Source organism: Dreissena polymorpha, chromosome 3 (assembly GCF_020536995.1).
Source record: "Dreissena polymorpha isolate Duluth1 chromosome 3, UMN_Dpol_1.0, whole genome shotgun sequence".
In the NCBI taxonomy this organism is placed as follows: Eukaryota; Metazoa; Mollusca; class Bivalvia; order Myida; family Dreissenidae; genus Dreissena; species Dreissena polymorpha.
Genome location: NC_068357.1, coordinates 28,699,341 through 28,724,824, shown reverse-complemented (window position 1 = coordinate 28,724,824; position 25,484 = coordinate 28,699,341). Strand labels below are relative to the sequence as shown.

At 39.3% G+C, this 25,484-nt stretch overlaps 1 protein-coding gene across 1 annotated transcript in view; it reads left to right on the top strand.

The window, feature by feature from the left end:
• Nucleotides 1-23,961, top strand: part of LOC127872116 (CCAAT/enhancer-binding protein zeta-like) — a 57,577-nt gene extending 33,616 nt beyond the window's left edge. The window contains exons 16-26 of the mRNA XM_052415442.1: nucleotides 162-303; nucleotides 1,184-1,264; nucleotides 1,832-1,879; nucleotides 4,651-4,810; nucleotides 6,310-6,452; nucleotides 9,286-9,385; nucleotides 17,398-17,530; nucleotides 21,520-21,619; nucleotides 22,045-22,102; nucleotides 23,408-23,535; nucleotides 23,956-23,961. Coding sequence (XP_052271402.1) covers nucleotides 162-303; nucleotides 1,184-1,264; nucleotides 1,832-1,879; nucleotides 4,651-4,810; nucleotides 6,310-6,452; nucleotides 9,286-9,385; nucleotides 17,398-17,530; nucleotides 21,520-21,619; nucleotides 22,045-22,102; nucleotides 23,408-23,535; nucleotides 23,956-23,961 — 1,099 coding nt within the window. The remainder of the gene's footprint in view (nucleotides 1-161; nucleotides 304-1,183; nucleotides 1,265-1,831; nucleotides 1,880-4,650; nucleotides 4,811-6,309; nucleotides 6,453-9,285; nucleotides 9,386-17,397; nucleotides 17,531-21,519; nucleotides 21,620-22,044; nucleotides 22,103-23,407; nucleotides 23,536-23,955) is intronic.
• Nucleotides 23,962-25,484: the final 1,523 nt, after the last annotated feature.

The following is a 25,484-nucleotide window of genomic DNA, read 5'->3' as shown; positions in this document are numbered from 1 at the left end:
TAGAAGAGACCTTCTTTACACAAAAAAAAACATTGAGGCGAAAAGTGTCGTCCCTGATTAGCCAGTGCAGACTGTTCAGGCTAATCAGGGACAATACTTGACTCACATTTGTTAAGCCCATTTTTCTCAGAACGCAGCACAAATGCTCCCCAATATTCCAGCGAGAGTATCTCAGAGCGCTACTACAACGCCCTCTACAGGAAGTTGGTTGACCCGGCCCTTGCGACTTCTTCAAAGCAGGCGGCCTTCCTAAACCTCGTCTTCAAGAGCATCAAGATGGACGAATCAGAGAGGAGGGTCAAGGTTAGTGGACAAATATCTGCACAGACTAATAAGGGAAGACTCTTTCTGCCTATACAGGATTTTTGTTAAGAAGAGACTTACCAAAAATTCCATATAAGTGGAAAGTGTTGTCTGATAAGCCAGTGCAGACTGCACAGGCTAATCTGGCACGGCCCTTTAGGCACATGTATTAAGCCCAGTTTCCCCATAATGTAGCTTAAATCTTGAAAATACACCTTTAATTGAAAGAATGTTTGTGATAGTTTTAGAAAATATGTATATGCCTTCCTACAGCCCCAGTCCATTAGGAGACAGTAACTTTGTCAGGCTATGAAGGATTTTCAAAATTACTGAGCAGAATTGTTAAGCTTGGTTCGACTGTGTAATTTATGCAAGAACCACATCCCAAGGTCAAATGTCAAGGTCATTTTTTTAATTTCAATCTGGAAAAATAAACTACATTCAGCTTTTTGGCAGGTATTTGATGCACTGATAATGATATGAAATCTCCCTTGCTCTGGGAAAACATGGCTTAAGTCAATACATATGCGTAAAGTGTCGTCCCTGATAAGCCTGTGCAGCCAGCATAGGCTAATCAGTGACGACCCTTATCTCTTTTATGAATTTGTTGTTTAAAGGAAGCTTCTTCTAAACAAAACTACAGTTTTGGCCAAAAGTGTGGTCCCTGATAAGCCTGTGAGGACTGCAAAGGCTTACCTTGGCCAACAATTTACAGACATGTATTAAGCCCTGTTTTCCCAGGGCAACACTTTACACACATGTATTAAGCCCTGTTTTCCCAGGGCAACACTTTGCACACATGTATTCAGCCCTGTTTTCCCAGGGCAAGGCTCAATTTAAAACAATTCTTGCTGATGATGCCCATGTTTGTGTTTTTCAGGCGTTTGCGAAACGTCTGCTGCAGGTGTGCAGGTATCAGCAGCCTCCCTTCACCTGCGGGGCACTGGTGCTCTTGTCTGAGGTAACCATGGCGGCATTAAACATGTTATAAGCTACCTTAGTATATAACATCTTGAGTTATGTTTACGTTGATGTTAAGCAAACAATAACTTGAATTGGGGCTAAGTTGATGTACAGTGCTGGCATCGACCATGTAAAACTATTAATTACTTTTTGGCCTTTGCTTTATAAGTTTTCATTGAGTTCAAGATATTGACCATTTTAAACTATAGCGCTTTTGGCATTTGTTTATTTAATTTTCATTTGAGCATAAGTTGTTTATGCTCCAGAATACTTGTGCTCAGCACTGGTAAATCACAATTATGTAATCAATTTTGGATCACTATATTTTCTGTAGTCTTTCCTTATGTTGCCATTGTGTTCATTTCAGCACTGACACTATCTTGTATTCCATATGAGCCTCGCTCTGGCAAAATGGGGTTTAATGCATGTGATGTGTGTAAAGTTTTGCCCCTGATCAGTCTGTGCTGTTTGCCATAGCTTGGTTTTTGCTAAGAATGATCCTTTTTATAAAATAAATACCATAAAAGGTTGGCTATATGACCAGCTTGCATCATTGTTCCTGCAGGTGCTGAAGGTGAAGCCAGGAGTGTTGACCCTGACCCACACAGAAGAGGTGAGATTGATTGTATATATCTTGCCAATATCAAGGCTATCTTTGAATCTTGGTCATGTTTGTCCAAAAACAAGATCACCAGGTCAAATCTAAGTACCTTGATCTGTGGTTAGCACTTCAGGGCCATATGTCCCTCTTATTAACAAGTTAAAAGTCTCTTAAAATGTGTATAAATTGTAAAAATGATGCTTTTCTTATGTTCCACCTTAAATTGACAAACTTACAATTATCGTACTTTGGGTAAAATATTATATTCTACTGGGTTAAATATTGAATCATTTTTTAGCTCATCTATTTTTTGAAAAAAAAATGATGAGCTATTGTCATCACCTTGGCGTCGGCGTCGGCGTCCGGTTAAGTTTTGCGTTTAGGTCCACTTTTCTCAGAAAGTATCAATGCTATTGCATTCAAACTTGGTACACTTACTTACTATCATGAGGGGACTGGGCAGGCAAAGTTAGATAACTCTGGCGTGCATTGTGACAGAATTATGTGCCCTTTTTATACTTAGAAAATTGAAAATTTTGGTTAAGTTTTGTGTTTAGGTCCATTTTATTCCTTAAGTATCAAAGCTATTGCTTTCATAATTGCAACACTTACTAACTATCATAAGGGGACTGTGCAGGCAAAGTCATGGAACTCTGACTGGCATTTTGACAGAATTATGTGCCCTTTTTATACTTAGAAAATTGAAAATTTGGTTAAGTTTGTGTTTAGGTCCACTTTATTCCTACAGTATCAAGGCTATTGCTTTCAAACTTCAAATACTTTCATGCTATCATGAGGTTACTGTACCTGGCAAGTTGAATTTTACCTTGACCTTTGAATGACCTTGACTCTCAAGGTCAAATTATTAAATTTTGCTAAAATTGCCATAACTTCTTTATTTATGATTAGATTTGATTGATACTTTGACAAAACTACTCTTACCTGACATACAACACTAGACTCCACCCAAACCATCCCCCGTGCCCCCCCCTGCCCCCCCCCCCGAATGCCCCCCCCCTATTTTTTTTTTTATTTTTTTTTTTAAATCATCTCACAAATGACCACCACACCCTCAAACTATACCCCCCCACCCCCCCCAATTTTTTTTTTAAACTGTTAAAAAACAAAACTATTTATTTTTATTATTTTATGTTTGAAATACCGTCCAACCATTGCACCCAAGAATCCCCCCCACCCCACCCCCCCCCTTTCCCCACCCGAATCCCCCCCCCCCCCATATTTTTTTTTTTTTTTTTTTTTTTTGTAAGATCATCTCACAAATTACCACCACATCCTCACACTATACCCCCCCCCCCCCCCACCTCACCCCCAAATTATTTTTTTTGAAACGGTTAAAAAACACAAATATTTATTTTTATTATTTTATGTTTGAAATACTGTCCAACCATCGCACCCAAGAATCCCCCCCCCCCTCCCCTTCCCCCCCCCCCATTTTTTTTTTGCATTTTTTCGCATTTTTGGAAGATAATATAATAAATGTCCACACCCCCACACTATACACCCCTCTTCACTCCACCCCTCCCTCCTTTGTGATTGAAAATGAGAGTCCGTTCACCTTTAAAAAGAAAATAGATGAGCGGTCTGCACCCGCAAGGCGGTGCTCTTGTCTTCTCAAGCAGTAATTTGTTTTGGTTCTTACTGTTCTTGTAGGCTTTTTGATTCAGAATCATTCTATGATTTTCTGACTTGTTTTCATTTTCTTTCTGAATGGTTCAGAATCATGAATCTTTCTTTATCGTTGAGAATGATTCTCTCTTCCTCTGATTGGTTTTCATTCTTTTTCTGAGTGGTTTGGAATCTGTCATTCTCTTTCTTACTTGTTCAAAATCATACCATCTCTTTCTGACTGGTTTAAAATCATACCATCTCTTTCTGCCTTGTTCAGAATCATTTAATCTCTTTCTGACTGGTTCAGCATCATTCATTCTCTTTCTGACTGGTTTAGAATCATTCATTCTCTTCCTGACTGGTTCAGAATCATGCATTATCTTTCTGACTGGTTTTTATTGTTATTCTGACTGTTCAGAATCATTCATTCTCTTTTTGATGGATTCAGAATCATTCATTTTCCTTCTGACTGGTTCAGAATCATTCATTCTCTTTCTTACTGGATCAGAATTGTTCATTTCTTTTTATGCCCCCGGTAGGGTGGCAAATAGCAGTTGAACTGTCCGTCTGTCAGTATGTGTATGTCAGTCTGTCCGTCCATTCGAAAAAAAACTTTAACGTTGGCCATAACTTTTGCATTATTGAAGATAGAAACTTGATATTTGGCATGCATGTGTATCTCATGAAGCTGCACATTTTGAGTGGTGGAAGTTCAAGGTCTAGGTCATCCTTCAAGGTCAAAGGTAAAAAAAACACACACACAAAAATTTCAAAGTGGTGTTCTCAATAAGCTGCACATTTTGAGTGGTGGAAGCCGGAAGGTCAAGGTCATCCTTCAAGGTCAAAGGTAAAAAAAAAAAAAAATCAAAGCGGCGTTCTCATGAAGCTGCACATTTTGAGTGGTGGAAGCCGGAAGGTCAAGGTTATCCTTCAAGGTTAAAGGTAAAAAAAAATAAAAATATTATTTCAAAGTGGCGCAATAGGGGGCATTGTGTTTCTGACGAACACATCTCTTGTTCTGACTGGTTCAGAATCATTCATTCTCTTTCTGACTGGTTCAGAATCATACATTCTCTTTCTGACTGGTCTTCATTTTTTACTAACTGGTTTGGAATTTTTCTGACTAGTTTTCATTATATTTCTGACTGGTTCAGGACTCAGATGACGAGGAGCACTTTGTAGACCAGCCAGCGCCTGACGACCCAGATCATACCATCAAGCCTGATTCAGACAGCGATCAAGCCTCCAGTGACGTGGAGCAGACTGAAGCAAAACACAAACCTTCAACCTGGGTGCACAAGAAAAACCTGAACCGTGAGTTGAAACATATAAAGAAAGGATTATGATTGTTCATTGCTGTCTATATATTTTGAAATGTTGGTTCAATTTTGCCTTCTGCAAGATGTGTCAACTCAATTTATGTTTCTCATGTAAAGTAGAATAATTTTGGTAAATTTAAACTGAACTGAGAAGCATTTTAAGCCAGAGTATGTATCTTCTTAATCTATTTTAAACTAGAAATGGTGCGGCAGAGGCCGACGCATATCCCCACGCCGCATCTTTTTGATCCATGGGCCCCCAGGGTTGGTAATGGGGCCATGCATAGTTGAGATTGGCCGTATTGTCATAAGAGAAGTTCAGTATCAATTAGAAGTGAATCGGTGTAAAAATAGAGAAGTTATAGTAAGAGGCTATTTTAGGAGGGTGTGGCCTATGTGGGCGGCGCGCCCCAGGGTTGGTAATGGGGCCATGCATAGTTGAGATTGACCATATTGTTATAAGAAAAGTTAAGTATCAATTAGAAGTGAATCGGTGTAGAAATGAAGAAATTATAGTAAAAGGCAATTTTGGGTGGGTTTGGTCTATGTGTGCGGGGCACCCCAGGGTTGGTAATGGGGCAATGCACAGTTGAGATTGACCGTATTGTCATAAGAGATACTTCAGTATCAATTTGAAGTGAATCAGTGTAGAAATGAAGAAATTATAGTAAAAGGCAATTTTTGGTGGGTGTGGTCTATGTGGGCGGGGCGCTTCAGGGTTGGTAATGGGGCCATGAGATTGACCATATTGTCTGTCTTAAGAGAGGTTCAGAATCAATTTGAAGTGAGTCGGAGTAGAAATGAAGAAATTATAGTGAAAGGCAATTTTGGGTGGGTGTGGTCTATGTTGGCGGGGCGCCCCAGGGTTGGTTATGGGGCCATGCATAGTTGAGATTGACCGTATTGTCATAAGAGAGGTTCAGTATCAAGTGAATCGGTGTAGAAATGAAGAAGTTAATGTAAAATAACCTAAAAAAATGAGTGAAAATCTCTGACCCGGCCCCACCCAAACCCCCATAACTTTTGACCCAGGGGTCAGATCCAAATTCCAAATAGCGCAGGGTCGCACATATGCTCATAGCTACCATGTGTGTAAATTTCAAGGTTGTAGTGCTTATAGTGTAGAAGGAGATAGTGGCCAGGACGGACAAACAGACAGACAGACAGATGGCGGAGATAACCACAATATCCCCAAGCTTTTGAAAAAGCGTGGGGATAATAAACAATAAATGAGTATACTTCAGTAAGCTGTTTGTCAGTTTGTAAATTGTTTTATTGCTGTTAATTTTATTATGCCTCCTATTGAAGTTTCCTCTGAATTGTCCTACAATTGTACTGCTAATATACGCAGTTTATGCTCCCTCTGTTTGAAAGTCTTTAACTGAAATAAAGCCAATCTTGTTCTTTGCAAGATTACTTGTAACATGGGGAGGTGCTAACCTACCTTATGAGGCTATTACATAATTCATGAACCAATTATTTGTCTCCTACCAGACAAGACAGAGCGTATGGACTACGACCCATACCATCGCAACCCTGCGTACTGTCATGCAGAGAATGCCTGTATGTGGGAACTGCAGGGTCTCGCTGCACACTTTCACCCGACCGTGGCGCTCTTTGCCCGACAGATTCTACAGGTGAGCTCTCTGGCTGGACCAATATTTGAGCCTCGTTCTGGGAAAACTGGGCTTAATGCATGTGTGTAAAGGATTGTCCCAGGTTAGCCTGTGCAGACATGTATTAAGCCCCATTCTCCCAGATCGCTGTCCATATTTGCAGTATTTTGTGTGGAAAATCATTTGTTAGCTTTGCTGTATTGTGTAAATAGAGTCAACTCCCCATGGGATGAGAGTTGCAGGGACTGATAACAACCTTTGAGCCATCAGAACTTTAAGCCAAAGATACCTAATTTTTCTTAAACATATTTAAACATTCAGTGTGTTAATTGCATTCTATATTTATCACAGTCACAAATTCAATACTTTTCAATTATTTTTGACGAAGTGATGTCACTTAAGCATTTGTTAAGAATAATGTAATAGCACTATTATTACAACATCTTAGTTAACCCAATTTATTGCTGCTGGTCAAACTCAAGAATACTTCGCTTTCTCCATGAGTCATACCATACAATAACTATCTCTCAGATTAATCTGTCCATATATATACAACTTTTCCCATGTAAATAATTTTGATTAAGCAACAGTATATGATACAACAACTGATGTAAAATTCTGTTTATTTAACAAACATGCACACACTGCAGAAAGATTACAGAACACTTTATTAATGTATACGTTTTTTTTTTATAACCCTCCTGGTAGGGAGGCATATAGCAGTCGGACTGTCAGTTGGTCAGGCATTCCATTTTCCTGACTTTATTTTCGACACACTTATTGAAGATATTGACCTGATATTTGGTGTGTGAGTCTACCTACATGGCTTAAAAGTTGAAGTGTGAAATTCGTTCTGGTCCATTGATTTTTGGCCAATTTATGGGCATTGGACTTCAAAATTGTATGTTTTCATATGAGTATGTTGGAATAGAAATGGGTCCTTCAAGAGACATCAAGCCAACTGGAAATTCAAGCCAATTAAGTTCAACACAACAAGAGTTGGCAGTATATTTATATTTTTACATTAATATTTATCCCCTGCAAAAGGGTGAGGGATAAAGAATTTGTGTTGTCCGTCAGTCCATCTGTCTGACTGTCCGTCCGTCTGTCACGAAACTTTTAAGTTTAAGTTTCTATCCCAGAAACTATATAAAATTTTGCTCTCGTTCATAAACTAATAGGATGATAAACAAAATTTGATTTGCATGGATATCAATTTTACAAATTTGCTTCTTTTTAAATGGTGTTGATATTCTGAGTATTTTTTTTCTATTTGTATAAAAAATCATGAAAGTTGATTTAAAACTTTCATTACAAATTTTACAATTTTAGAAGTGACTTTAAAGTGTAGCTTAAAATATGATTCCTTTTGAGAAAGTATTCTACAGAAGCAGAATTCCCAAAGCATCTGAAGTTTTATGTAAAACTATTATGTTGTTGTTGTTTCAGGGTGAGAGCATAGATAAGCCTGGTGACCATGTTGATGTTGTTGTTTTAGGGTGAGAGCATAGATAACCCTGGTGACCTTGTTGATGTTGTTGTTTCAGGATGAGAGAATAGATAACCCTGGTAACCATGTTGATGTTGTGGTTTCAGGGTGAGAGCATAGATAACCCTGGTGACCATGTTGATGTTATGGTTTCAGGGTGAGAGCATAGATAACCCTGGTGACCATGTTGTTGTTGTTTCAGGGTGAGAGCATAGAGTACCCTGGTGACCATGTTGTTGTTGTTTTAGGGTGAGAGCATAGATAACCCTGGTGACCATGTTCTTGTTTTTGTTTCAGGATGAGAGCATAGATAACCCTGGTGACCATGTTGATGTTTTTGTTTCAGGGTGAGAGCATAGATAACCCTGGTGACCATGTTGTTGTTGTTTTAGGGTGAGAGCATAGATAACCCTGGTGACCATGTTGTTGTTGTTGTTTCAGGGTGAGAGCATAGATAACCCTGGTGACCATGTTGTTGTTGTTTTAGAGTGAGAGAATAGATAATCCTGGTGACCGTGTTGTTGTTGTTGTTTTAGGGTTAGAGCATAGATTACCCTGGTGACAATGTTGATGTTGTTGTTTCAGGATGAGAGCATAGATCACCCTGGTGACCATGTTGTTGTTGTTGTTGTTTCAGGGTGAGAGCATAATAACCCTGGTAACCATGTTGATGTTGTTGTTTCAGGATGAGAGCATAGATAACCCTGGTGACCATGTTGTTGTTGTTGTTTCAGGGTGAGAGCATAGATAACCCTGGTGACCATGTTGTTGTTGGTGTTTCAGGGTGAGAGCATAGATAACCCTGGTGACCATGTTGATGTTGTTGTTTCAGGATGAGAGCAAAGATAACCCTGGTGACCATGCTGTTGTTGTTGTTTCATGGTGAGAGCATAGATAACCCTGGTAACCATGTTGATGTTGTTTCAGGATTAGAGCATAAATAACCCTGGTGACCATGTTGTTGTTGTTGTTTCAGGGTGAGAGCATAGATAACCCTGGTGACCATGTTGTTGTGGTGGTTTCAGGGTGAGAGCATAGATAACCCTCGTGACCATGTTGTTGTTGTTGTTTCAGGGTGAGAGCATAGATAACCCTGGTGACCATGTTGATGTTGTGGTTTCAGGTAGAGATCATAGATAACCCTGCTGACCATGTTCTTGTTGTTGTTTCAGGGTGATAGCATAGATAACCCTGGTAACCATGTTCTTGTTGTTGTTTCAGGATGAGAGCAGAGATAACCCTGGTGACCGTGTTCTTGTTGTTGTTTCAGGGTGAGAGCATAGAGTACCCTGGTGACCATGTTGTTGTTGTTTTAGGGTGAGAGCATAGATAACCCTGGTGACCATGTTGTTGTTGTTGTTTCAGGGTGAGAGCATAGAATACCCTGGTGACCCTCTACAGGACTTCACTCTGATTAGATTCCTCGAGAGGTTTGTCTTCAAGAACCCAAAAAAGAAACAGCAGGGTACGTACATGTTGGTCTAGTCATGTAGTATATGGTTGTACCCCTAGTAACTAAGTAAAGGTGGCTATACTGGAATTACCAATGGAAATATCTGTCTGTCCTTCAGTCTGTTTGTGGAATCACCAATGGAAATCTTCTGTCCTTCAGCCTGTTTGTGGAATCACCAATGGAAATCTCTGTTCTTCAATCTGTTTGTGGAATCACTGATGGATTTCTCTCTGTCCTTCAGTCTGTTTGTGGAATCACTGATGTATTTCTCTCTGTCCTTCAGTCTGTTTGTGAAATCACCAATGGATTTCTCTCTGTCCTTCAATCTGTTTGTAGAATCACCGATGGATTTCTCTCTGTCCTTCAGTCTGTTTGTGGAATCACCAATGGATTTCTCTCTTTCCTTCAATCTGTTTGTGGAATCACCAATGGATTTCTCTCTTTCCTTCAGTCTGTTTGTGGAATCACCAATGGAACTCTCTCTGTCCTTTAGTCTGTTTTTGAAATCACCAATGGAACTCTCTCTGTCCTTCAGTCTGTTTGTGAAATCACCAATGGAACTCTCTCGCTCTGTCCTTCAGTCTGTTTGTGGAATCACCAATGGAACTCTCTCGCTCTGTCCTTCAGTCTGTTTGTGGAATCACCAATGGAACTCTCTCTGTCATTTAGTCTGTTTGTGAAATCACCAATAGAAATCTCTCTGTTCTTAGTCTGTTTGTGAAATCACCAATGGAAATCTCTCTGCTCTTTAGTCTGTTTGTGAAATCACCAACGGAAATCTCTCTGTTCTTCAGTCTGTTTGTGGAATCACCAATGGAAAGCTCTCTGTCCTTCAATCTGTTTGTCAAATCACCAATGGAAATCTCTCTTTCCTTCAGCTATTTGTGAAATCACCAATGGAAATCTCTCCGTTCTTTAGTCTGTTTGTAAAATCACCAACGGAAATCTCTCTGTTCTTCAGTCTGTTTGTGGAATTACCAATGGAAAGCTCTCTGTCCTTCAATCTGTTTGTGAAATCACCAATGGAAATCTCTCTGTTCTTTAGTCTGTTTGTGAAATCACCAATGGAAATCTCTCTGTTCTTTAGTCTGTTTGTGGAATTACCAATGGAAATTTCTCCGTTCTTCAGTCTGTTTGTGGAATTACCAATCGAAATCTCTGTTCTTCAGTCTGTTTGTGGAATCATCAATGGAAATCTCTCTGTATTCAGTATGTTTGTGGAATCACCAATTGAAATCTCTCTGTGTTCAGTATGTTTGTTACTGGCATGCATTATTCCATATAATATTAAGTTGTGCATGTGCGCTTTACATCATTTTATATTTACAACAATCTTAAGTTATGCCTCTGATAAGTCCCATATTGGTATAACTAGATGGGATTTTAAGTTTACCATACTTCCTGTCTCCCTGTCAGTTCATCAGTCTATCCTCAAAAACTGTTTGTGTGATTTCTCATAAAGCACTGAAAATACTTGAGATAAACATGGTATGTTTATAAAGTGCAATGTGAGGATTGCAAACAATCTTCTTTTTCACCAGAGGTCAGTGACATTTTCCAGTGACAAACCAGAGGAAAGCATAAAATAAAATATTGTTAATCACTGTTTTAATGTCAAAATACTGACCTGTTATCGTATGCTTATACTTTCCAAGGGGAAATAACTCATCCGGAATTTTAACTGGGAATCCGCCACCTCAATACCGTAATATAGGCCAGGTTAAACATAGTGCAATGCAACCTAGCCAAAAATCGGTAACCAACCCTCAATATTCTTGACGGATCAACCAGGTGTATACGTGTCTTTTACGGCTCTGAATTAAAATATTGTTTTTCACTTGGTTGATTGGGGTTTTGAATAGATAAATTGTGTTATTTATCTTTTTATTTCTCATTTGGATTAATTTGTGTGGATTTAATGGATTTTGTTTCATTTGTAAAAGGTAAGCCATGCTTGTTTTTATCGAACAATGGTTTATTTCTACCATGCTGGGTGTTTTCAGGCGCGAACGACCACGTGCAAAACGTGCTCTTCTAATACATTGCTAGAACGTGCAAAGCATGTTCTTCTAATGTGTTACGAGATCGTGCAAAGCGTGTTCTTCTATTGACAGATTGTTTATCATTTGCCATTGTGTGCAATAATGATTTTAACGTTCCGTATGACAATCTAATTGATCGTCATTTTATTTTTCATCTGTTTTGAATTAAACTTTTGTTTAATTTACGATCTACGGCAGTATTATTATAATTTTCATTATGGTCAAATAATGATTTTATGTGCCGTATGATAATCTGGTCTGTGACCAGTTTATGGTTGAATATGCTTTGCTCTTGTTTTTCGTATATTGGACTACATGATGGTCGCAGAAACAAGAGTGGATAAATACCCGGTGACTTCGCAGATCATGGATGATAGTTGCAGTATCAGTCACCGGGTATCGGGCACGATCGCGACCGTACTATGCTAAGTCTCTTAGACAGTCAGTCACATCAGACCATATGGCGACACCCGTCAGCCGGTCTTTGCCCGATGGCATTGGTCAAGGACATCGGCCAATGCCGGACCATTTGGCATCCGCCAAACGGTCATTATCCGGTGACAACACTGGTCATGAAATGACCGGTACGTCACCGGGGACGTTGATCACGGACCATTGATCGACGTCACGTCCGGTCCGGTCACCGGTCATGTCACCGGTCCGGTCCGGTCATTGATCACCGGTCTGGTCACCGGTCATGTCACCGGTCCGGTCACCGGTCATGTCACCAGTCCGGTCCGGTCATTGATCACCGGTCATGTCACCGGTCCGGTCATTGATCACTGGTCCGGTCCGGTCACCGGTCATGTCACCGGTCCAGTCATGTCACCGGTCCGGTCATTGATCACCGGTCCGGTCACCGGTCAACAGTCATCAGTTAGGCCTGCCACCGATAACACCAGTCACCGGTCAAGAAGAAGAACTCGGTCTTCTTCATTGAATTATTCTCCTATTCGTCGTCGAATACATCGTCTTCATCAAGGATTAGACATCGGACACGCTCTTCTTCGTCGAGCAGTTCTCATTGTCGCGGCTCTCGTAAGCGATCACGTCGTCACTCACGGAGACGTTATTCTAGAAGATCTCATTTTCATCGCAGCCGATCCACATCTCGGCCGATCCAGATCTCGACATCGCAGGAAACGAGGACGTCGTCAACCTTCACGTAGACATCAGCGGACTTCATTGAGCACAACAGGATAGTTATCGAACATACCTCTCCTTCATTAAGCAGTTCTCGGCGTTGATACGCTCGTAAGCGATCACGTCAATGCTCACGGAGACAATATTGTAGAAGACAATATTTCCAGCGTAGCCGAACAATATTTCGGCATCGCAGTTATATGGATGTCGCCACTTCTCACGTAGGCGCTAATGTACCTACTGGTCATATCGACGTTCTCCATTTTATTCCTTTAGGAATATCATGTCTCCATTCCACGTGTGATGGTTTTTTCTTATGGCATCCACACATGTTGCAGTCACCGAGCCGTAGTTGTATACGAACACTAGTTCGTTTAACTTTCAGGCTTCGGGATAAGCTGTTCTTTTCTCCACTACGACTACAAGGACACTTATGCCTATTAATACTGATAATCTACCGTTCTTTTCCGGTTAACATTATCAGATGACTTCCTGGATGGTCATTCTTCTGCACCAGATATTTCCATTCTGACGCAGTTATATTATACCGGTCCCGATCACCGGACATCGGTCACCATTCATCGGTCATATCACAGATCACTGATCACCGGTCAGAATAAGTGATGTCTCATCGCCATCGGATTGGATTTTTTGGCACGATCTTCTTTTCCGAGCAGTGCTTGACATTGATATCAGACCATATGGATTCCACCATTTTTCGTCTTTAACTGGTAACGTCACCGGTCATATTATGACTGGTCCGTTTACCTAGCTACAGTTACCGGTCATTGACCGGTCCGGTTCGGTCACCAGTTACCAATTACCGGTAATCCACTGTGTTTTCATCGGTCAATTTTTAGTATCACGGGTATTGTCTACATTACCTAGTTGTATACCCCTGGCTATGATTGTATTGAATACTATATTTTATGGATTCAACAATCTACATGACTTTTTGTGTTTTTCAATACTGATGTTCTACTGGCGACGGTTACCAAATCATGCTATATCTGTTATTTGTACTTCTATCTCAACCGGCTACATGCAGACTACTGGTCTTGCAGATAGATCGGCTGAAGTGGGCTCGGAGACTAGCATTGAGGTCGAACATTACTATTTGACCTCTATTAATTTATGTTCGAGACCCGAAGGATGAATTGTTTTAACCGCCTTTACCTGTCGGCTACAGACTTTGCAGTCAGTGTCACGGAACAGTTGGGACACATTAATGACACTAGCAGGATTAGCAAGACAACATTTTGTATCGACTTTTGCTTTTCTATTGCTCCTACGACAGTGCATATTTTCAAGCTACTGGAATCAACAAGAGTTCTGATACATAGTATTGCCTATCAGATTGACCGCATAGCGGCTACAGTCTTGTAGATGGCTTAGGACCTATTGAACTCAGATCTTAGATCCTAGGATCTGGAGGGACCTCATCTTAAAGTTATTCTTCTATTACACTTCTGGCCATAACAGGCCGTCTTCCTATAACTGGTCGTATTCCTTTCGGAATTCGTCCCGGTTAGAAGTCTTGAAGTAAATGGATTAATCAAGTCAGAATTTAAGACTTCCATGCATTCTACCGGCAAGCGTGGACCCGCTTAAGGTTACTCCTAGGGTTTTCACCTTTTTCTGCCATCACACCTCCGATTCCGGAGGTACCACTGTCAATCATATTTCCGTACTTCGCATATCGATGACTTCGCGACCTGTATTATCCAGGATTTTAAAGGCGCCTGTTATTGGTTCAAGAAGAGGCTATATTCTGTAGATAGGTCATAAACTTATAAGTGTTAAACACTGTCCTATTCTACCAATTTTCAAGTGTGTTTGGAGTGGGAAAGTTCGGCTTGCCGTGGTTTCTTTGCCCACCCATCCTTGACAAATGGTTCCGGTCACCGGTCGGTATTTACTGGTCCGGTCACCGGTCCTTCTGCTGAGACGCCTTTTCTTACGTCCGTTTCAGCTTTATTTTTAAGATAATTGTATTAATCTCGGGATTATTCAATGACACAGATTTCCATCTTTTTGTCATTATTTACCACTATTCAGTGGTGTCTAGACTAGAAGATTATCTTGGCAAGAATATAGTTTATTCTACCACAACCTTCCTTACATCTTATACAGATGTGAGCAGAGAAGGTTATGGACGATCACATAGAACAACGTATCTTGATTTTCTCAATTATGTGGTATCCTAATGAATATCACCTGCACATCTACATCTTGAAAAGCGAAAATTCTTTTTAGCTGTTTTTCATTTACAACACATTTTCACGATTCCTTTGTGGTGGTTTCAACTATCACACATCGGTCGTGGTTTACTTACAGACACGGAGGTGATCATATTATCACTCCTTGTAACTGGAAATCAGGAACTTATTCTTTCTTTGCAAGAACAACAAATTTTCTCTATCGTCTTACTCATACCAGGTCGTCTCAACGCCCTGTTGGACGTTTTGTCCTGCAGTTCTTTCTTTCAAATTATTTTTCCGTTGGGTTCAAATAATGTTATTGCGCATGCGCGGCAGTGAAGTTGCATGGTGTACATAGTATATCAAAGAATGTTGTTTATCATCAAACGCTAGTAATTAGCGTTATGCGATCGTATATCGCAGCTTATACCGGTATGCTGAACAACGTCAATAATGCAGTTCACAGAAATCGATCCAGCAGGGTGTGCGATTGTTATACATTCGTCCATTGACATAAACTGGAATATCTTGCCTTCTTGGTGAGTTTTTGCAATAACTGAGTTTTGCCATAATTTCATGCAATATACTTAATGAACCATGGGATTATGGTTTCTACGACCTTTTAAGTCTCCTGTACAATTATTTTCAGGAAACTTCTTTACAGGTCAAATATCATATCTCAGAGAGACATATTTTTACTGATCCAAACATGTGCCACTACATGTCTGGCCATTAATAACTTTTAGTTATCTCTAAAGAAGAACGTTTTTCTGTTAGAGTTTCAATCCTTGTTACTTGTGCAAGGATAATTCCATCAGAACTGTATAAAGGTTCTATGGAAATTCATTTTTTACTGGGTATTTGAGAGCATAGTTATTACCTTAATCACTCTGCTAGATACATAGAGGTTTTTCTCATCTTTTTCTTGATGATAAGAAATTTGTTCTTTTCTTCATCAAAGGATAGAGATTATGCTTTTTTATACCTTGTTTTGTGTAAGTCATCGCAACTCTGTGCTGTCTTACCTATTTTGGAACTGATCCAAACTATGGAACGTCAACACTATGTTTTTCGTTCCTTTACCTTCTTAAGCGGTTTTGACTTGTGTTACATGTGGGATGCTTAATGAGCTCTCTATGAACCTTTTTCATCAGGCTTATTAACAGTTCCAATATAATTTTAAGACGGTTTTCCTTCTTATTATGGCTTTTACCATACGGAGAAGTGAAATTCATGCTTTTTCTGTTGAATACGACCAATTCCAGTTGGATCTATTGTCCGTTTTCACTTTGTTGTGTCAGCCAGGATTCCTTGCTTAATATCAAGTCCTCTATATGGCTTCTACCTTCAAGTTTCCAAGTTTTTCTTAAACTGGTAGTCATGAAGATGAGGATAAACTTCTTTGGGCAATCAGGGCTTTGAAGTTCTATCTCAGCAGTGTTAGTCGGAAGTCCATTCGAGGTTCTCAAAAGACACTCTTCATTTCCCAAAAAAAAGGGGGTGGAGATGTGTCTGCGGCTTCTATTTCTCGGGGTTAGACCTCGACTAAGTTACTCTTATCCTATCTAAGGATTCATTCCTTTTTAGGATCTGACCGCATGAATTAAGAGCTCTGTCTGTTTTGTGGGCATATATTAATCACACCCCACTTTTTGACATGCTCTAAAGCTGTTTACTGGAGGAATCCGACCACCTTTGTCATCTTTTTATCTTCGTTTTCTGAAGTGCCAACAATACAATTTGTATATGTTTGGGCTTGCTGTGGTTTCACTAACGGTAGTGTCTTCTTTACGACATAGACATATTACTCTGTCCGAGAAGTCATAATTAATACCGTTTTAACGAAGATTACTTGATATCATTAGCTGATAACCCTGTTTATGGGTTCTACTGTGTTGGGAAAATATATACGAACCTTCCCACCGCAGCTACAAAATCAGCATACGATAACAGGTCAGTATTTATGACATAAAAACAATTTTTTTTAAATAAAATTCATTTTAATTATTAAATACTTACCTGTTATCGGTAAGTCCCACCTCCCACCCCCGCTATTCGATTAATATTTTTGAATATATATTGAAAGAATATTGAGGGTTGGTTACCGATTTTTGGCTAGGTTGCATTGCACTATGTTTAACCTGGCCTGTATTACGGTATTGAGGTGGCGGATTCCCAGTTAAAATTCCGGGATGAGTTATTTCCCCTTGGAAAGTATAAGCATACGATGACAGGTAAGTATATAATAATTTAAATGAATTTTATTAAAAAAAATTGTTTTACTTCAAGTGCTACATGTACTTGACGTATTGCCTTTATACTTGTAGCATATGAGCCTCTCTCTGGGAAAATGGGGCTTAATGCATGTGCGTAATGTGTCGTTCCAGATTAGCCTTTTAAGTGTGCACAGGCTTATCAGGGACAACACTTTCCACTTGTATGGTATTTTTGTGTACAGGAAGTCTCCGTTAAGTGAAAATCCACATAGGCGTTAAGTGGTTCTCTGAACAGTCTAATCTGGGATGACACTTCAGGCACATGCATTAAGCCCAGTTTATCCAGAATGCAGTTCATATCATCACACTTCCTTGTGGACAAGTTTGTTTTCATGGTTACATGTTTGTTCCCATGGTTACAGTTGAGGAGAAGTTGGGTGCCCTCTCTAGGGTGAAGTCTGAAGTGAGGGGAATCAAGACCCTGTCTGTCACCAGTGACACCTTTGCCAACCTGGAAGAGAGAATAGTCCCTGTTGATGACGTATTCCTACACAGGTAGATGTGTTTTTTTATGGTTCGTTTTTTTATTATAGGAGAAAATAATCACTGTTGATCACGTATTCCTACGCCGGTAGATGTGGGTTTTTTTTTTGTGGTTCGTTGTTTATAAAAGCAGAATGAAGTCCCTGTTGATGATGTATTTTTACACAGGTATATGTGGTTTTTGATGGTTTGTTCTTTATAATAGCAGAGAAAAGTCCCTGTTGATGACTGATTCCTACTTAGGTAGATGTGTTCTTTTAATGGTTTGTTATTTAGACTAGCAGAAAAAAGTCCCTGTTGAATACTATTCCCACACAGGAAGATGTCAGTTTTGATTGTTCGATGTTTAGGTTAGCAGAAAAAAGTCCCCTGTTGAAGAAGTATTTTAGTGTGGGTAAAGGTGGTTATGATTGGCTTTCAAGACTTAATAATTTTTAAGAAAAAACTTGTGTGAGGGTCATTGTCTGAATTTTTTATGCTCCCCGAAAATTTTCGGGGACCGTATAGTTGCCAGTTTGGGGGTTCCTTACTTCCTTACTTCCGTCACACTTTTGTTACAGTTTCTCATAGCGCCTTCAATATTTTACCCATCTCTTACATATTTGGCATGTAGGTACCTTGCATGGACCTCTACCTTTCGATGATGTTTGAGGTCACTGGGGTCAAGGTCAAGGGCACCAATGCTAATAATAGATTTTTTCGTCATAATTTTGTTAAGTTTCTCATAGCACCTTCAATATTTTTCCGATCTCATACATATTTGGCATGTAGGTACCTTTCATGGACCTCTACCTTTTGATGAGGTTTGAGGTCACTGGGGTCAAGGTCACCGAGGCTAATAATAGATTTTTATGTCACAATTTTGTTACAGTTTCTCATAGCGCCTGCAATATTTTACCGTTCCCTTTCATATTTGCCATGCAGGTACCTTGCATGGGCCTCTACCTTTTGATGAGGTTGAGGTCACTGGGGTCAAGATCAAGGTCACCGAGGCTATAAATATATTTTTCCGTCACAATTGTTACAGTTTCTTATAGCGCCTTCAATATTTTACCGATCTCTTACATATTTGGCATGTTGGTACCTTGTATGGACCTCTACCTTTTGATGAGGTTTGTGGTCACTGAGGTCAAGGTCACTGAGACTAATAATAGATTTTTTAGTGGTTATTAACACATCGATTGACAAAGTTCATCATCAGGGAGCATCCATCAGTTTCACTGATATTCTTGTTTTAAATAAAGTTTTTCTGATTTAACTATTTTGTCAGAGTCCATTTTTCAAAAGCTGTCAGAGTTATGCATTTGAAACTGTCAATACACTGCCAAAAGGTTATTCATTTATTGTGTTATCATTTTTAAGATTTTTATGGAGCCAACTTAAGGACAACTCGGTATGACTGTCACTTTGGTGGTTTTGTGCCTGTATGTGTCTGTGTGTTGAGTTGTGGGGGTGTCTGTACAATCTTTTGCACACCGTAACTTCTTCATTTGTTCTTCAATTTGTTAATAACTTACTAAGAATGGTTCCATGTCACCATGATTCTGTATTACGTTTCCTAATGTCCTCTGGGTAATTTACTGCATTTAAGTTTTATGACACTACATTTTTGGATACCATTATTTTTTTTGCCAACATAATTATTTTCTGTGACTCTTTTTCTTCTTCAATGGAGATTTTCTTTCCACAATTAATTACTTCAATTTGTTAATATTTGTATCATGTATGACATTTGTATTTGGTTAGAATATTTAGCTGTTTGTGTTAATCCTGCGAGGCATACCACATGTGTTTTTGCATCCAAATGATAGTCATACAACCAGTCACATAAGCATGTGAATAGCCCTGGGCTATAAACAATCATATAATCAGTTTATACTCTTTGAAGCTCGATTGATCATTGTCCGCTCGGGTAGTACTTAAATGTACCCCGGGTACTCTTAAGCATACTCAAATGTACCATGGGTACCAAAGTATACTGAAACGTACCCTGGAATTCTTATACTAAATCGGGCGTTGTCGGCTATTATTTCATATTACATTAATGTAAATATTTATAATTCTGTAAAATGGCCTCCTTATTATGGAAACCATTTCTCAAGAAAGCATGTTTAGGAAGGTTTTGTTCATCAAAGAGAATATTGTTTCGTTCTCTGTTGCGTGCTTTACAATATTGGATTTTTGGCGGGGAATAAAACTCTGGTCCGTCTAAATTGGCTGGGTACGTGTTAGCATCTTTTCATACCCGGGGTACATTTAAGTATACATAAGAGTACATTTAAGTAGTACACGAGCCGACAATGACAAATCGAGCTTCATTGAAAAACAGTCAATCAATGTCCATCATGATAATCTAATGCTGATTGCATGTAAGGATCAATTACTAATTTATCCCGCAACACGTCTCTTATTTTCCCTGCAACACATCTCTAATTACCCCACAACATGTCTCTAATTTACCCCACATGTCTCTAATTTACCCCACAACATGTCTCTAATTTACCCCACAACATGTCTCTTATTTATCCTGCAACATGTCTCTAATTTATCCCGCAACATGTCTCTAATTTATCCTGCAACACGTCTCTTATTTACCCCGCAACATGTCTCCAATTTACCCCACAACATGTCACTTATTTACCGCACAACATGTCTCTAATTTACCCCACATCATGTCTCTAATTTACCCTACAAAATGTCTCTTATTTATCCTGCAACATGTCTCTAATTTATCCTGCAACATGTCTCTAATTTATCCCGAAACACGTCTCTTATATACCCCTCAACATGTCTCCAATTTACCCCACAACATGTCTCTAATTTACCCCACAACATGTCTCTAATTTACCCCACAACATGTCTTATTTACCCTTCAGCATGTCTCTAATTTACCCCACATGTCTCTAATTTACCCCACAACATGTTTCTAATTTACCCCACAACATGTCTCTTATTTATCCTGCATCATGCCTCTATTTATCTCGTAACATGTCTCTAATTTATCCTGCACATGTCTCCAATTTACCCCACAACATGTCTCTAATTTACCCCACAACATGTCTTTAATTTACCCCCACAACATGTCTCTAATTTACCCCACAACTTGTCTCTATTTACCCCACAACATGTCTCTAATTTGTCCACAACATGTCTCTAATTTACCCCACAACATGTCTCTTATTTATCCTGTAACATGTCTCTAATTCATCCCACATGTCTCTAATTTATCCCGCAACACGTCTCATATTTACCCCGCAACAAGTCTCCAATTTACCCCACAACATGTCTCTTATTTACCCCACAACATGTCTCTTATTTATCCTGCAACATGTCTCTAATTTATCCTGCAACATGTCTCTAATTTACCCCACAACATGTCTCTAATTTACCCCACAACATGTCTCTTATTACCCAGCAATATGTCTCTAATTTATCCCGCAACATGTCTCTAATTTATCCCGCAACATGTCTCATATTTACCCCACACACATGTCTTTAATTTACCGAGCAACCTGTCTCTAATTTACCCCGCAACACATCCCTAATTTACCCGGCAACACATCTGCTAAAACAAATTGCAAAACAATTATTGCATTAATATTTGGAGGTGTCAAATTTTAGACTAACACCTGCAATTTGGGAATATTTTGTGTATCTAGTTTTGAAACAATGACCTTGTTATTGTATACAAACAGTAAATAGGGTAACTCAACATTCATCAGACAGTTTAAAGAAGGTTACCACAAATACTTGCTATGTTGAGATGGTGTGTCATGTGCAAGACCTGTGCTACTAACTCATAGATTTATGTAACAATTAGAGCTTAAACATCAAATACAGGCATGATACTACTTATTAATAATTACAAACATTCTGTACAATTGTCTGGACATGCCAACAGGCATGTACTTAAACATTTTAATCTGTGTTTGTCTTCTTCCTTTACACATATGTTTTAGTCAGAACTATATGGCACCAACTACTTTGATTTCACATTTTAGATACTTTCGCCAGAAATTGTCAAGAAAGACGCCTGCAAGAAAGAGGATGATGACAGCGATGGAGACAGTGTCAGTGATTCTGAGTTTGACACCTTCCTGGTGAGTTATGGCCCCTTTAAATGAAGACTTGCTCTGGGAAAAACAGTTTAATGCATATGCTTAAAGTTTCATCCCGGATTAGCCTGTGCAGTTTGCACAGGCTAATCAGGGACGATACTCTCTACTTAATGGAGTTTTTTGTTCGAAATTAATCTTCTAATCAAAAGTTGAGTTTAGGCAGAAAGTGTTGTCTCTGATTTGCCTGTGTGGACTGCACAGGCTAATCTGGGACAACACTTTACACATATACATGAAACCTGCACAGGCTAATCTGGGACAACACTTTACACATATACATGAAACCTCGTGTTCCCAAAGTGGTGCTCATATTTATTGATGTTTCACCAGTAAAAAAATAGAATTGATTTATGAACTATTATCCTCTGTTATGTTCAATAGCTAATCTCTCTTATTGGTCTATTTCAGATAAATATGAGGGCAACTTGGACAGTGCTGATGTTGATTTTGACATCGACTTCTCCAGGTTTGTTATGGAACTTCCGTTAAGTTTCCTACTGATAGTGCATAATTATTTCACCTGGTCATCCACATTACCAGTTTCACTCTCTTAATTTGCAACTTATAAATAGTTCATATTGAGATGTAGATAGTTCTTTGAAAGCAAATAAAGGCAGGTAAGATTTTACTAATCCCTATTTCATTTGATTTATTCTCTTAAAGGTGCATTTTTTGTCTATGGATACTGTTTGGATTTGAGCCTTGCTCAGGAAAAGTGGGGCTTAATGCATATGCTTAAAGTGTTTTCCCAGATTGGCCTGTTCAGTCCACACACTGCGTACATGCATTAAGCCCCATTTCCCAGATTGGCATGTTCAGGCACTGCGTACATGCATTAAGCCCCATTTTCCCAGATGGCCTGTTCAGTCCACACACTGTGTACATGCATTAAGCCCCATTTTCCCAGATTGGCCTGTTCAGTCCACACACTGCGTACATGCATTAAGCCCCATTTTCCCAGATTGGCCTGTTCAGTCCACACACTGCGTACATGCATTAAGCCCCATTTTCCCAGATTGGCCTGTTCAGTCCACACACTGCGTACATGCATTAAGCCCCATTTTTCCAGATTGGCCTGTTCAGTCCACACACTGCGTACATGCATTAAGCCCCATGTTCAGTCCACACACTGCGTACATGCATAAGCCCCATTTTCCCAGATTGGCCTGTTCAGTCCACACACTGTGTACATGCATTAAGCCCCATTTTCCCAGATTGGCCGTTCAGTTCCACACACTGCTACATGCATTAAGCCCATGTTCAGTCCACACACTGCGTACATGCATTAAGCCCCATTTTTCCAGATTGGCCTGTTCAGTCCACACACTGCGTACATGCATTAAGCCCCATTTTCCCGGAGCCAGGCTCATTTACAAGATTGTATGCATACTGTTAGAATTTACATGATCAGTCTGGAAATAAGAGTTTGAAGGTCCCTTTTATGTAGCATTTAAGCCATCTATGAGTGACCAACTTGTAATGCCTTACTGTTATTTCACTAATGATATTTGAGTGCCTTTTGGGGAAAACTTGGCTTAATGCATGCGTAAAGTGTAGTCCCAAAATAGCCTGTGTAGTCTGCAAAGGCTAATCAGGGTCAACACTTATTGCGTAAATGGATTTTTTGTTTTAAAGGAATCTATTTAGAGGAAAAATCCAGTTCAGGCGGAAAGTGTTATGCCTGATCTTTGAAGACTCTTTACACACATCCATATTTCCTAAAACGAGGCTTATTTGTTATTAACTTTCCTCATCACTCTCATGATTGCAGTGAGTTTGGCAAGAAGAAGGGTGATAGTCTTGAAGATAGTGATGATGAAGAGGAAGAGGCAGAAGATGATGATCTCTCTGATGAGGAGGTTGACCTTGATGATGATGAACTTGCAAAAGAGTTTCAAGGTGAATCACATAGTTATTTTTCTTTGTTTTAGCTTGGTATAACATTGGACCCCAAAGCATGTGGGGATTATAGAAATGCCCTTCATCTGTTCAATCTTCTGGCAGTCTTTTGGTTGGTTGGTCTGTCACTTGGTCAGTGAGTCTGTCATTCTGTCTGTCAATAACACTTTTGTGTCCACTTACTCTCTCATACCCTTTACTGGATTTTAATGAAACTTGCCTCAAATGTAAGATATATTTAGACAATGATCAGATGGCATGAGGTCATGCTGGCTTATGGTCAAGGTTGTACTTCAAGGTCAATGGTTTGAGCCTCTAATTTTGTGTCTGCTCCGTGTCTGCTATACCCTTTGTGGGATTTTCCAAACACTAGGCTCAAATTTTAAGGTTATTTAGACGATATGCAGATGCATTATTCAGACATAGTGGCTCAAGGTCAAGACCATACTTCAAGGTCAAATGTAAGATTCTCTATTTTGTGTCCAGATCATATCTCCTATACCAAGTGAAGTATTTTATTAAATGTAGCTACATGAACAATCTTTTGTTCATTGAGGCAATGTGCAGAAGACAGGAATCAGTTATTCTGCACAAAGGTCAATGTTATACTTCAAGTCAATTGTTGGAGCCTCCAGTTTGTGTCCAATCCATGCATTTTATACCATTTGAAAAATGTACTTGGCAAAAATGTTAAGGTCCAGGGCTTTTTGTCTTTCATAGAGAACATCCATTTTTCACAAATTAAAAAGTTTGCGACTCAAATGTTCACATTTCAAAAACTTGCAACTGATTTTTCAGATTTTAAAAATGTTTGTGACTTATTTTACAATTTTCAACAGTTCAAGATTAATTTTTATGCTCATATAATTTGGGGGGAGCATATAGTCACCGCTTCGTCTGTCCGTCCGTCCATCCGTGCATGCGTCTTTCCGTCCGTCCGTCCGTGCGTGACTCCGTCCATCCGTCCATGCACAATTTTGTTCGGGCTATTTGTCAGCAACTTATGACCGGAATTCAATGAAACTTTATGGGAAGCTTCACTACCAAGAGGAAATGTGCATATTATCAGCGGATTCTGGTTGGATGATTTTTACAGAGTTATGGCCATTTGAAATTTTCATTAACTGTACAAATAGTGCAATTCTTGTCCGGGCTATTTCTCAGCAACTGATTACCGGAATTCAATGAAACTTTATGGGAAGCTTTACTACCAAGAGGAGATGCGCATATTATCAGCCGGTTCTGGTCGGATGATTTTTCACAGAGTTATGGCCCTTTGATATTTTCCATTAACTGTACATATAGTGCAATTCTTGTCCGGGCTATTTCTCAGCAACTAATGACCAGAATTCAATGAAACTTTATGGGAAGCTTCACTACCAAGAGGAGATGTGCATGTTATCAGCGGGTTGTGGTCGGATGATTTTTCACAGAGATATGGCCCTTATAAATTTTATTTAAAAAAATTATTGTCCCCCCAACTACTACTGTGCCCTCAAGACGTTTCCTTTTATCTGAATATATAGTTAGTGTTGTTAATCAGTCAGAATTTTTTTAATCGATTAATCGGCTACCTCAACTGACTAAATAACCGATTAATCAGGATTTTTGTAAGTGAAGGAAAACTAAGCTTAATGTAACTTATTTTAATGATATGAGCTGATTTATTGTACAACAATTGCAATAACATTTATATTGAATATACAGAAGAAATCAGAACAACTTGCAGTCTGTTCAGGTTTCATGCTGTTGCTACTCATCAGTATCTGAGGGTTGAAGGAAGCCTTTAACATTTGAATCTAGTTAGAAAAGGTCTTTAATTAATTCTCATCATATCTGAGGGACTACAAATGCATCAATATTCGTATTCTAAGTGTTAATGGTTAAGGTCATGTCACATTTCATGGTCATAGTTAGTGGGGTTCGTCTTCATTGTTAACCAGGTTTTC